Below are 13,937 nucleotides of genomic sequence, written 5' to 3' on the forward strand. Positions count from 1 at the left end.
CAGCTGACAACCAAAAGTTTGACAGGCTCATCCTAAGGATGGCAGGACAGCTTTGACACACATTTGCAGTACGTGCATCACTTTGAAGCTCTACACCACACAGAGCTGCCTGTTCCCACCAGCACTCCACGTGCCACCAGTCCTGGGGGGTCAGCTCAGCACCAAAGCCAAGGGTCGGCATCCCACGGCGTGAGCTCTCCCAGTCCTGCTGCAGCACCAGCTGTCTGGTGTGTACAAGGTTATAAACGCCTGCTGCAGCTCTGCTGTGGAATGCATTCCAAAGCTTTTCCTCTATCCAGTACCATGTTGTCAGAAAGCCTCTACCTTAGAGTTGAAGATCTTTAAGTTCATTCCACAAGTCAGGACTTCCCAAAATTGCTGCAGGGGCTGACAGAGTCTAGGCCTCATTTCTCCAGAACAACACACAAATACAAGAGATTAAATCTAAAAACCACACGTGTTTCTCAGAACTGTTGTCTCACCATCATTACCAATCTCAAATGGAGAATTTTAACTGAAAGTTGCAAAGATCTGTTAAATATACCAGACAGTTATCTAGTCTAGAGCATCTTGAAACACTGCCTAGTTTTATGAACTGATAGAGTGCTGTCCGATGGCACTTCGACAGAAAAATGGAACTAAGTTCTAAATGTGCCCAAGCAAACCCTTTTCAGCACAACGCTTTTGGAGATTTTAATTCCTATGATCAAAATTCAAACTCCATGCACATGGCTTTAGGCCAACAGAGAATTTTAGAAACCTTGTTCTTACTATTCATTTTCCAGCAGACATTCCCCCCACCCCCCATATGTTTTAGGCTTTGCAATTCTCTTTTTTTTTGCCATTTTCAGAAGTTCCCCCAGAAAAGACTATTTAGTCTGAACCCGGACATGCCTTAAGTTCATGACTATTCTAGCAGCAGGCTTGCAGAGAGAAGCTAGAAAAGTGACCAGAAAAAGAGCGAGGAGTAGGAAGGAGCAGCAGACAGGAAGGTGAAACACAATCTGTCTCCCCAGCACAGCACCTTGCACTGAATGGCCGTACTGACTTGCTGAAGCCAGAGCAGTCAGGCTATGGAAAACAACCCAGCAGATCTACCCCAACTTCCAGTTCAGCACTCCACCTGGCTAACCCGGACACCAGGGTTATGAGAATGGCTCCTAGATTAACTAGTTCCCAGTACTTCACCCGACAGCACACTGCTATAATACTACACTGTGTAAACAAAGACTGAGCTGAGTGTTATCATCTCTTTCCACTTTGACTCATTTCTCCTCTGTGTCCAGTATTTCTATGAAACTAGGGAAGGAGTGAGAGCAACTGTACTCAAAAGCACTTAGGGTTGAAAAAAAAGCAAGAAAACAATGGTCTCCTAATGTGTAAGGAACCTGAAAAATACTATTATCTGGTAAAGTTCAACAGATGTGCAACTGACACTTACATAGCCTTCATTATGGCAAATAATCAACATCAGTTCAGATATCATGCCTAAATCCAGAATCCAGGAAACTGTACACTACCCACTAGCTTGATACAATCCTGGACATTACTGGGCTTGGGAAAGCAGCTCATTCTGATAGGCAGCCCAAAAAGAAAAGCTCTGTTGCAATTACCTATTTCAGTTTCAAATTAGATCCCTATTGCATGAAGGCAAAGCAAGCTTTACATACCAGGAGATCAAATTTGCTATGAAGTGCAACAGCCAACTGGAAAGGTGACTGAAACTACTATTAAATATTTCTCCATTAACTGGAAGAAAAAAACCCCAACTTACAAGACTTAGGCTGCAGGTGTGACATTTGAAAGCTTTTTCTACTATATACAGCAAAATTAAGTCTACAGTCAGATGGAGACTTCTAAATTGTACTTTACTGCTCTTACAAAGTAGAAAGCCAACAAGAAACATGGAAAAGAAAGTACAGAAACCACTACATCAGAAGCAACAAACCCAGCAGGAACAGAATTCAATTAGGAAGTCAAAAGCAAGCCAAAACTAAAAGGAAGTATAGAAAAGGAGAACAGTTAGCTAGCACAGGGGCTTCAAAAGGCAGTCTCATTTTGGAATACCTACTAAAGTGCCTTTTTCACTTAAAAATGCCAGTTTATCCTACTTACTATGATGAAGCTATCATACTGTCATCTAGAAGCTGCCTGATGTAGATGGAGTTAGCAGTCTAATAGTGCTTATTTCCATAAAAAGAGAGAGAAATGAACTTCTTTCCCCATCTTCTTCCTCAGGTGCCCAGGTCCTATTTATTAAATTCACAGTTACATTCAGTCACACAAAAGGGTAATGACTGTTTCTCTACAGGTAACTCTCAGAAGATACAGCATGGAAATAATACCTGAACCAGCATCTGATGGGAGTAAATTAGATGAGATTTCTCCAAAGCAGAGAAGGGATAAACAGAACACCAACAAAAGAAATGCTTGCATAGCCATTTATAGCTGTTTCCATAGCAGTATAAAATACTTCAATTGCTCTAAGTGCCAAGGATGACAGCACAACAAAAGACATCATATGACAGACTGCAATGCTTTCACAAACCAAGGCAAAATATTCTGGGTTGGGTACCAAGAAAGTGGGGAATATGCATAAACCACACTAACCCCCATAAAAGTCTGGCTAGTGACTCGCTGCGCTATTCCACAGAAACTCAGTGACCCAACATTTGCATTTGTTTCCCTCTCCTAGATGACTTGTGACCTTCACCTCCCCGGCCATCCTCACCCTTCACCCACCTCAACTTCTGTGACCAACACGGTAGGTTATGCAGCTACACACACAATCCTGCCAGCACTGGTTTCACTTCTGCCACATGAGATTTGACTTACTCATTAAATCCTTCTGTATCCTACTGTACCTTTCAGTGCTACCATTTCAATTTTAATTTGTTTTAATATGGTCAGGCCACAGGTAGTATGTAGACCTGACACCCCAGACTCCCATATTACACTTCTGATTCTACACTGATTGTTAAAAGCAATTTCTTACTTCATGAGGACCTTCAGGCGATGATTAGAAGAGTGTCTTTACTTTACGGAGAAAACAAGCTACTCAGCTGTTACTAGCCTGAACCTGCAGTGCCTACAAGTTCCTCCCACTTCCATGGCTGCTTTTGTTCTTGAAAGCAAGTACTTATTTTTGTACTTTCTGTTGTTCAGCTAAGTATTCTCAAATACACTAGCACTTTAATACACTATGGATGTAAAGCTGCTTACAGCAGCTAATCTCTCAAACAACTAGGGAAACTTTTAAACAAAAAAAAAAGTGTGTATTTTTGGTTAAATCTTTTCACCCCCTCATTAATAGCTGATATAAGAGACTAATTCTTAAAAGCATAAGAGCTATAATTTAAAAAGCACTGTTAAAAAGTTGATAAGCTCATTTTAACTTTATTCCTAAACTTCAAAACTTACCATAAAAGAAGCCACTCATTCCAGCAGCACTATATAATTGCTGCCTGCATTAGCTATGCTGGAGTAAACAGGGAAAGACCATGCCTTGAAAATAGACCTGCATCTAGTCACCACAAACTTCTTTTCACCAACCTCCACTTAAGTTTCATATGACAAAAAACACTGATTTAGTAAAACCAGTACAGTATTAATAAGTCTGTACTACTAAAATATGACACTAGGTAATACGTGCCCTTCAACCGTTTTCAGGCGAGCAGAGAAATGGGGAAGCCAAGAGATAAAAACTCTTGATTCATTCTATCAACTACAGCCTGAAAAAGCACAGGCCACATCACCTTGATAACCTTGCTGCGTCAGACCCAACTAGACTGTGAAATAAGCCTAGCAACAGGTCTGCTTAAATCTATTGTTGGAAATTCATCACAAGTCAAGCCTGCCAGAGCGTGATCAAAAAGACAACTACCTACCAGATCACCTGTAGCGCAGAAAGGAAAGACAAATGAAAGTCATCTCTGAATAGTAGTCCCCCATAGAGGAACAAATACATATTTATTGAAAAGGTACTGTACAGAATCAGGACATCACCCTTTCCAGACAGATGAGATATGCCATGTATTTTCTCAGTTGCAAGTAAGACAATAATACTATTGCAGAGTCTCCACGTAAGTTTCCTTAGTGAATGACTTTTACAAGCGGACTGACAATCTACATGTTCTCTGGATACCTTTTCTCCAGGTCGAATGCTGCCACATTTCAGGAGATTGATGTCAGCCTTGCAGTCATCCATGAAGCCACAGATCAACCGATAATCGCTGAAGATAATGGCTGTCATTTTAGTGATGTACTGATGGCACTGGTATTCAGTGATGTTGCCTCTGTGATCCACCAAACATGATACCAAGAAGCCTTTACCAACTGGTTCATCTGCACACTCCTTGATCTGTTTAAAAAAAGAATAAAAATACAGTGGCTGCACTTACTGAAGTTAACCTTTTTTAAAAAAAAAAATCCTCAAAGAAACTTGCATCTGAAGCTTCAAAATCTGCTGGCAAAGAAACCCTCTAGGCTTCAGTTTGATTTTCAGTAAGTCAGAATACTTGAAAATATTTCAGAATTAAGAAATACCTCAGTGTGCCAGTATCTGAAGAAAGCAAATGCAGTGACTTTGAGAATTATAAAACCTCTTGCTCAATAATAATCTTTCATAATAATCACATTGAACCCCTGCAATCAAGTGGATTTGTAGGAAAAATGCTAGTTTGACAAACCTTTATTTAGAAAGCCAAGCATATTACAACATCACTAAACCATACTTGGACCCCCATTAGCCACCTGAACTCATACAACATAACGTTCTGGCTACAAGTGAGAGTGATTCAAAAGTCAGTGCAGTATTTATTGAACTGTTTATAACTTGCTGGAAGCTGAAAACTACTATAAATGAAAATCATCATCAAATTCATTTTTATCAGGCTCTTAGAGGAACTGATTGTTGATACTAAACCATTTTACTCAGTAGTGTAAAAAAAAAATCATGGCTAACAAAAGCTGAAAGCTGTGCAAGGATTGGAAAAACAGTATACATGAACAGACAGGTCCCTAATATAAAGCAGAGCCTGTACTGTTCAGGGAAGCAGACAGTAAGGCCAAAAAGGTCACCTTTGGAAGTAAAAGATGCAGGCAGTTTTAACAGTGTCTTTCCAAGGGAAGTGAAAAACATGGTTCCTTATCAGGAACCATCATTCTTCCTTATCCCTGAGGAATCTTGAGATAGGAGCAGTGCAGTGCCTTGCTCCAAAGAGTACCAAGATTACACAGACTCTTTTTAACCCTGGGAAGCCCATGTTGAAATACTTGTCCAGTTCTGGTGTTCCCTGTTCAGGAGCATGCTGAAAACTGCAGCCATGACGATGCAGGAAGCATGCCTGACAGCCAGACACTGAAGTACAGCAGTGACAGTTTTTCAAGCAATAGATACATGGATTGACTTCATTACATCAAAGATTTGTTCCTGTACAAATATTGAAGGGCTCATCAGTCTAAAAGGAGATCCATGACAATCAATAATCCAGGAGGGTTTAGACACCAAGCAAGGGCAATGTTAAGGGAACCATTTTATCTCAAGGGAATCATTATTCTCAAATATCAAGTTGGAATCTTTATACTGGAAATTTTTAAAAATGGAGCGTCATCTCTAGAAAGATGTATTTAATTCAAAGGAAAACTAACTCAGGGCATACTGTGACAGACTCATACAGGTCAGACTAGATGAATAAAACCGAGCTCTTGCTGCCACAGCTTACGAGGCCATTGCTTTCTATATAACAAACAAAACATGCAGCATTTTAAACACCATTATTTGAAGGCAGATGTAGGCTGGTAGAACATTTTGTAATTAATCTATATAGCTATTAGAAAAACATAGCTACTAAGGTCAACGTAATTGTTATAGAAAACGCTTAAAATACATTTTGAAGTGAAAACATGTATGAGTCATTGCAGGGTGAAAGGGAGAGAGTTGCGCAAGCTTTCTCCAAGAAAGCTGCATCTTCGGTTTGGCCCTACTTCAGCTTAAGTACCACAAGCCAAACCAGCACACAACAGCAACATGCTGTTTTTGGAAGAGCTCGGCTTTGGAAACAGCCCCAGAGCTCCATGGCCTGAGCCAGTGAATTGCATAAAAGACCAAGCAATCATGTTATTGCCTGGCCACTTCTGAAACAACCACCATTATATGGTAGCCAACTATAATTCTAGATTAAAATTATTGCCAGAACTTATAAAATCGCAACAGTTGAGAAAAAAGTTGGTATTTAAATCTATATTTAGCTGATAAAATTAAAGGTGGACTTTTCAGAATAAACCTGGTTGGGACAGTCACCTATTTCCAAATGACTTTTACTAGAAATTACTTTTCTAGTCGTATTTTGTTCTTAATGCAAAGCAGTTCTTAAAATCAGTGCTCAGATACCAGTAAGAAAACACCTACCTGTTAATGTGAATTAAAGAAAAATATTCATAGGCTAATACCGTATGTTAGCAGTATATTCCCAATACATATGTTAGTTTTAAAAAGTGTTTTAGAAATACTTTTAAAAATTAGTGGAATAGTTTATGCACCTTAGTATTAAGTATCAGAAGATGAAACATGAGATTATTTTGACTTATGCAACTTTTCTTTCTTGAAATAAAAAGCATTCACCAAACAGCAAAGTACCAGCAGTTCATGTTATCATTCACCACAATCATAAGATGAACTCTGGTGGCTGATGTACAGCTAAAATGCTGTGCTCTTCCCACATCATATCCCAGATTTAGAGGGTACCATTTACAACAATGTCAGACTGCCACTGTACAGAAGTCATAAACAGACTGTTGAAAAGGTATTTTCAAGAATGTCTTGACTGTAAAAATTCTGCAGCAGCTATATGACTTAAAACAGAAAAATATAATCTTCCCTATGATTGCAAAAAGTGAGATTTGACAGGTTTTGCAGTGCTTGCTTTTGGGAGTTACCGAACTCAAAACACAATGTCACCCTTCGATGCAAGCTGTTTTCCTTCCACTGTTTAATATTCTAGCCTTCTTGTATTAACTGTTTTCTTGGTCTCTCCTTATACTAAATAATGGTTTCCCACTAATGCTATTCTTACTGCAACTCAGCTGGTACTGAGAAGGGGAAGCAGAACCCTAGCAGGCCATGAAGAAAAAGCAATCGAATACCCCTCAACTACACTACTAATTCCCAAACATTTGGAGCCAGGCTGCTGTTGACATCCTCAATTTCTCATATCTCTGTGTGTTCATCTCAAATGAAAACTTTGTAAATAATGGGGAACCCAAAACATGAGGACTTGAGGAACCACTCATCTTAAACTTGCTCTGGGCACTGACATATTCCTCTTGTCTATTAAGCAAGTCTGCACCACTGAAAGCTAGACCCATGGCAAATAAACTGCCAACACAAACCAAGGTTGGAGAGAGAAATCTGCTATACATGCAACTGACTGTCTTTCAAGAAAAGCTACTTTAAAAGCCACAAAGGGGCCATCATCTAGAGCAAACAGGTTTTTTAAAAAGCAAGTTTATGTGTAGGTGAAGATATTCTGGTGGATATACAAACTATGTTTTTCAGAGCACGGTTTAATGACTGAATTAAGTCAGCTGAAGCCTGTACTGCTGTATAGAGCCTTGGTGCCGCTACTTCCCCTGAAGTCTAGCTGAAAACTATCTCAAGCAAAGGGAAAAAACCTCAGGCTCAGTCAGCTCCTGTGTGGCTGAGTGCACAGCCTCCAGAGCTCCAGCATGAGCACAAGGAAATAAATGATTCATCAAGTAATCTTTGAAGCTGGACTGAAGTGTGTTGATGCTTGAGGTAGAGGACTAACTCCTAGTGCAACCTATAAATGGGAAATTCCTAACAGAGTCTCCTTCAAGTAATTAAACTTTGAGCCTTGAAGAAAAAAAATAGTTGATTCATCATTTGATGCCTACGTGCTTATTCTTTCTGCTAGCGAGACACAATCCAAAATCAGCTTTATGCTAAGATCAGTTGAACCCCTCCTACACTAACACTTGTTAAAATTGTCAAACACTTGATGAAGAGGGGATAAATCCAACCCACAACAGATTTCCGACAAAAGGTCAGGTGAGAGCTGATGGGTTTATTTTATCATTTCTTTCTCCTGCCCCTTTGTCTGGCACCACTAAGGTAAGTGGCTTTTTCTGCAAGGAAATCAAATTAATTACACCTAGTAATTTGGCATCTAAGACTAGAGCTTCCCCAAACCTTATTCGCACACTAATTCACTATCACAAAGAAATGAAAAAAAACACCTTAGTGCCCCAACAGCAGCCATGCCTTTCTTCTGGCTTACCTCTGCAATAGTGGACTTGCAGACTTCTCTGGCCACGGATTCAAACTTTGGATCTGTAGTCAGGTTCAGCTTGTAGTTCCACAAGAGCTACAGAGAGAGCATTTGTAGAAAGAGAGTTTAAGAGCTTCCTACAGAGAATGACAAATATTTTTCTTCAGAAAATAATGAAACATCATTTATTCCCAGTCTGTATCATCATCCTTCTACAGTGCAACAATCTATGTAATGTCTTCTTGCCAACAACTTTGTCCATTTCTGCAATAATTTTCTCATATTTAACAAATTCATGCTGTTAGAAATCTCTCCATAAGGTCATGAGCTGACTCATTACAAGGAAATATATCTAATGAAGACAATTTCATAACTGAAAGGATGAAACAATGAAAGCTATAACTTGCTACCAGCTACATATTTATCAACGTCTTTAGCTCACCATACCTTTCTGCACCATGGCTTGTCTGCCTGATGCAAACGATCTAACAAAAATGAAGTCCTCAACACAAGCAGATTTCATACTGAAAACCTAATAAAAACCTAGCAGAAGAGGAAGGAGACAATGCAGATGGTTCCTTCTGTGAAGGGCTGTGACCAGACAACCTTTTGGACACAGATACATTTCAGACCTATAGGAGGTTCTCCCTCTTGCTAAGCACAATGATACATTAGACACTAGACCGCAAAACGTCTCAGCAAGGACTGTTCTTCTAGGAGCCAGAGATTAGCTCACATAGGAGCCTTGATACATTGGGTCATTGTGCAAGAATCAATCTTGGGCAAGTCACACTCTGCAGATATATACACATCCCAGATGTCCTCCTGAGGCACCATAAAGTAAAAATACAGGGTAAGATAACAAAGCCTCAGCAAATTAATAGCTGAGATGTTGACTAAGAGAAGCTCTATTAGCTCATCTTTTTTTTCTAGGAACTCAAGTTGCATTTAAACATTTTTCAGTAAAGTTTAAATAGTTTTAAACAGTTGTTTCAAATATTCTGCCTCTGTGACAAAATCAAATTAATACCAAAAAGATAAACAGTTTGGTCAAACTTGTATTTTGAAGTTTCAATTGTACACAAAACACTAGAAAAAACAATAAAAACCATGATCATACACCAAGAAGGCAGGTTTACATCATCTCCAAGATGGTGGAAGCACACACAGAGAACTAAAAATTAAATCGGCACAGTTGCACTGTCTTCCACACCTCATATCATAGATTTGTGAAAAGTTAAAAAAAGGAGATGATGGGAGTCTAGGGTATTTCAGAGGAAGTAAGAAGTTGTAAATATGCAGGTTTAATAAATAGAAGTGTATAAGGAGGGAACCTGTCCTCACAGTGCTGTAGACCTCTCCCAGCCAGGATCGGAAGGACAAGAATGAGGTCCAACACCGTAAGAATACATCTCTGCATTTGTAATCTCAGACTTTGGAGAATCCTGAAATGAGATGCTCTCCAAAGGAACCTTCCCACAGACAGAAGGAAGGTTAAACTTGCTGCTTAAAAAAATCCTGATTTTAGCGCTAGGCAGTATTTACCCAGAAAATGATCAGCAGTTGTACTACCTAAGACTGCAGAGAGAGACGAAGAAAACATTTTAACATGAGATGCCTCTCTTGTGGTCTAGCTTTTGATCATTCCCCTTCAATTTCTGCCTGGGAAGATGAGACTTTGCCTGACTTCCTATTCCTGAACGGCTTCTATAATCCACAGCAGCCTGACATCTGCCTTGTGGCAGAGACACTGCCATTTAATCCAGCAGAGGAAAGTTCCAACTTTGATTTCTCCATTTCTTCTTCTTCATTCAGGTAATTTCTGTTGGCACATTTAAATGTCATAGGTAAGTTTTAATTACCGAAGACTTCTCTTTCAAAAAAAAGAAGAGACTTAAACAGAAACACGATGTGTCCTTCATCTGATCCAACCCTGCACAACAGAGAATTACAGCTGCCATGAAGTCAGGCAGTGCAGTGCTAAAGGTTAATTTATAAACACAGTCAGAAATTACTAGTTATACAGCGTGGCTGGGTTTCATTTCTGGAATATATCTTCCAGTAATAAACCAAAATATAGCTTCTCAACCATCTGAAACCAAGACCATCATTGAGGCATGCACTTGACTGACTGTGTCCAGGGCTAACCAAACAATTCACGATCTTGATACGGTGTATTCTAACAGAATGCAAATGAGAGAAGCCAAAGGAAACCTAATACCAACCTTAGCTCTGATGATTTTTTAAAAAATGTTTTAAGAGTCTTGGGATTTGAAGAGTCAGCTTGACAGCCTGAAAACTGGCTAACAGTTTGCTCACAGTTAAACACAGTGCTGAGAGGAAATCTGTTCTAAAACCAGCCAAGTGGTTCAAACTGCCTCTAAATATCACACCCCCACAGCATTTTCCAAGTGAGTCTAAGAATTTAGCAGCTGTGAAAGCAATACAGAAGGCTTCAACAGCTGAAATTAAGAGTTTAAATTCAGTTCTGCTCACATCTTTCCCAAAAGGAGCACATCATACTGCTCCCAGTAACTCACGGGAACCACCCCCCAACTATAAAATAGGAAAGACGTCTGCTACACTCCTCCGATACAGAAGTACAGTTTACAAAGCTTTTAAGTATGTTGCACTTAGAAGCCTCCAGTAAGACCACAGTGGCTCTACTGGATTAAAGAAGTCACCTTGTGTTTTTCCTCCATAGGACAGCACAGAAACCCAAACGTGTCCTGATTAATGGCTTTTGCAAACTACCAAACTATGCAAAATATCGAAGGTTGATAATGGATATAAGATGCAAATGTCATAGCTAGAGACTGAATAAAACAAAGCAATACTTACGTGATTGCAGTCTGAAGAGATTTCATTATCTGGCTGAAAGGAGAAAAAAGGAGTGTCAGTTCAATACTGATGTGATACATTACCATAAACTTACAGGAACTAACATACTGTCAACTCATTTTCATTGTAAGAAACAATTTTACATAAGCAATAGGAAATTTTAAAACCTGCATAAGTGATGATATCTAAGTACCAAAAAGATCCAAATAACAGGTACCTTAGACACAATGCTATCTTAACTCTACCGAACATAAATGGCACAAGAGTAGCAACATTTATGTAGATGCTGCAAAAACATAATGAATGCACCTATGTTTGGCCCAATTGCCCAAACTAAAGCAGCAAAAAAAGCATCTGTGGGAAAACAAAGATGCAGCAGTAAAGTTTTAAAGAAAAATAAGTTTCACACATACAACTGAAGGAGAAAGGTAGGACTCGCTTCCCTTCCCTAGACTGAAATGTTCTTATACCACATCTGAGAAGCAAAATCTTTTCTTTCAGCCGTACATAAAGGGGCCAGTCCAAAGCAGCCCCAAAATTTACAACTTCAGCCACAAGAAACTGGTAACATCCCATATTCATACAGCACTTAAAAATATTTGCTGTATTCTTCATTTTATAGTAATGAAGGTACTGTTATATACTCAAGACAATCCAACTGACAAGTCCTAACACACAACCTCCACCAGACCAGTTAATGTGTTGGAGAGAAACACCCATGCTCCACAAGACCTGTGGCTGCAAACCATCCTGTTCTCCTTCTACATAGCTTCCACAATGAAGAACTCCTTGAAAAAAGTTAATCATACAAATCCCTATCTCATCTCCATAGCAAACCAGCACAAATGCAGGACAAAATCACTGGCCCATCATACCCACAGAAAAATCAACCCTGACTCGCAAAGTCTGCTTCCACTGATACTTAAGATGCCAGACATATTCCAAGAGCCACGGACACTCAAAACCACTCAAAGCTTAATTAAGCTTAATTAAACACATCACTGACACCAACACATCGGAACTCAGATATTTGTTGTAAGAAAACTAGCATTTCATCAGTTTTGGACACAAGCAGCCTATACCCAAAGAGTTTTTCAGCGCAAGCATGTACTGCTGGATGACACTGCATGTTGTACAGCTGCACAACTTGCATCACTGCTGCTTCAGAGAGCACAAACGCAAATGTATGGCAAAAAAGATCATGGGAAACATTTCCAAGTCCTTTATTACAGCCATTATTAACTAAAGAACTTTTATCTTGTATAGCAGGAAGTGGCAGAAATTACCTTTCCACTTAAAACATAAAAACCAAAATGGTACCTGAAGGATTATAGTAATTAATTGCAGTTTGGTCAGACCACCACCATCTAAAACCGTATCTCCCAAAGTAACCATGAATTTGAAAATTAGGATACCAACTTTTTTTTTTTTTAAAAAAGGCTAGTAGATGCCTGCTTATTGTCTTCAGACTGCAGAACTGATTCTCACAACTGAAAACTAAGATGACATCCAAATTACAATATTTTAAAGCAGCCCCTAAATCCAACACTATCATGACTTACAGGGTGTTTTTTCCTGAATTTTTGCACCCATTCTAATCATCCAACAACAGATAGAGGTTTTGGACTAAGCTAATTTCAAAAGCTGAGAGTCAGAACGCCCTCCACTGAAGTTGGTGTCTTGGTCTTTCAGTCAAGGATAGTTTCTTTATATAGGCTAGCACTGTAATTCTCCTCTGGAGGATAGGACTGACTTACACATCTGCAAGCAGAAGAATAAGAACTGGAGAGCACTCTCCCCAACCCCTTCTTGGTTGCTGCAGTTAGTTTTGCATCCTCCAACCTAATAACCTTTGCTTCAGATCCACCAAAGATTAAAGCTAAGTTTTTCTGGAAAGATGAGCCTGATAACAGACTGGTTCTCAATGACTGGGGAAGCTTAAACAAGCTTTTCTTGAAACACACAACATTAAAATACCACACATTGAAATATCAGCTTTCCCTGCACTCTGCAGCAAACCTCAGCCCTGAGCCATCAAGCCTTACTCTTCTGAGAAGAGTAACATAAGTTAAATGGGACCTTAACTAAGATTTAGTACTGCATACATTCACAGTTCAGTATTTAAATATGCAAAAGCATAAGATCTAGCCAATAATCCTTTAAATGTGGAACAAGATGACCACCTGCTAGCTAAAAGCTGTGATCCTTCTTCCCTCTTACCATTGCAAGTGTAGGAGAGGTAGTTTCAGTGGCAATGCTGATCTGCTTCTCCCAATTTAAGTGAAGCAAAAGGAGAATAATAATCCTTTTTATCTTGTGTCTGATGAACTGGCTGAGTTCGAGGAAGAAAAACCTCCCCAGCGCAACCCACACCAGTTCTGCCTTTCTAAGGAGACAGCCTGTGGCACTCTATCCACTACATCCACCCAAGAAACCTTCCGAACAAGAGCAGTTTCAGAACAATATGCCTTGTGTAGTAAGAGTAATGAAAAAAAAAGGTAAGTTTCATATTACCATTAAGCAAAGTTGAGGAGCAAGAAACGCTGCTTTGTGTCATTCCCACATGGTGAGCTTGAGGAACACGGATACTCAGAGACCCCCCCCAGGGCAGAGGGAAGGAGGAGAAGAGCCCAGACCTGCACCACATGCGAGTTAAGGCATTTTAGGAGAGGAAGCTGACAGCAAGAAGGATGTTCCACCGATTAGTGAGAAAGAAGGACTCCTCTTACACATCCTAATTGAAGTTTTAAAAACAGACTTACAGAAAGTACATGTGCCTCTGGGCTCACAGAAACTTTTGCTGTTTAG

At 39.5% G+C, this 13,937-nt stretch overlaps 1 protein-coding gene across 2 annotated transcripts in view; it reads right to left on the bottom strand.

The window, feature by feature from the left end:
* Positions 1–13,937, bottom strand: part of GLG1 (golgi glycoprotein 1) — an 85,202-nt gene that overhangs the window by 35,350 nt on the left and 35,915 nt on the right. Inside the window, exons 2-4 of one of the 2 annotated variants that reach the window (XM_074912928.1) lie at positions 11,130–11,162; positions 8,298–8,384; positions 4,145–4,360 (exon numbers count right to left, since the gene is read on the bottom strand). In XM_074912928.1, coding sequence (XP_074769029.1) covers positions 4,145–4,360; positions 8,298–8,384; positions 11,130–11,162 — 336 coding nt within the window. The remainder of the gene's footprint in view (positions 1–4,144; positions 4,361–8,297; positions 8,385–11,129; positions 11,163–13,937) is intronic. The other variant, XM_074912930.1, reaches the window with a different exon arrangement.

The sequence above is a fragment of the Athene noctua genome, chromosome 9, assembly GCF_965140245.1.
Source record: "Athene noctua chromosome 9, bAthNoc1.hap1.1, whole genome shotgun sequence".
Classification (NCBI taxonomy): Eukaryota; Metazoa; Chordata; class Aves; order Strigiformes; family Strigidae; genus Athene; species Athene noctua.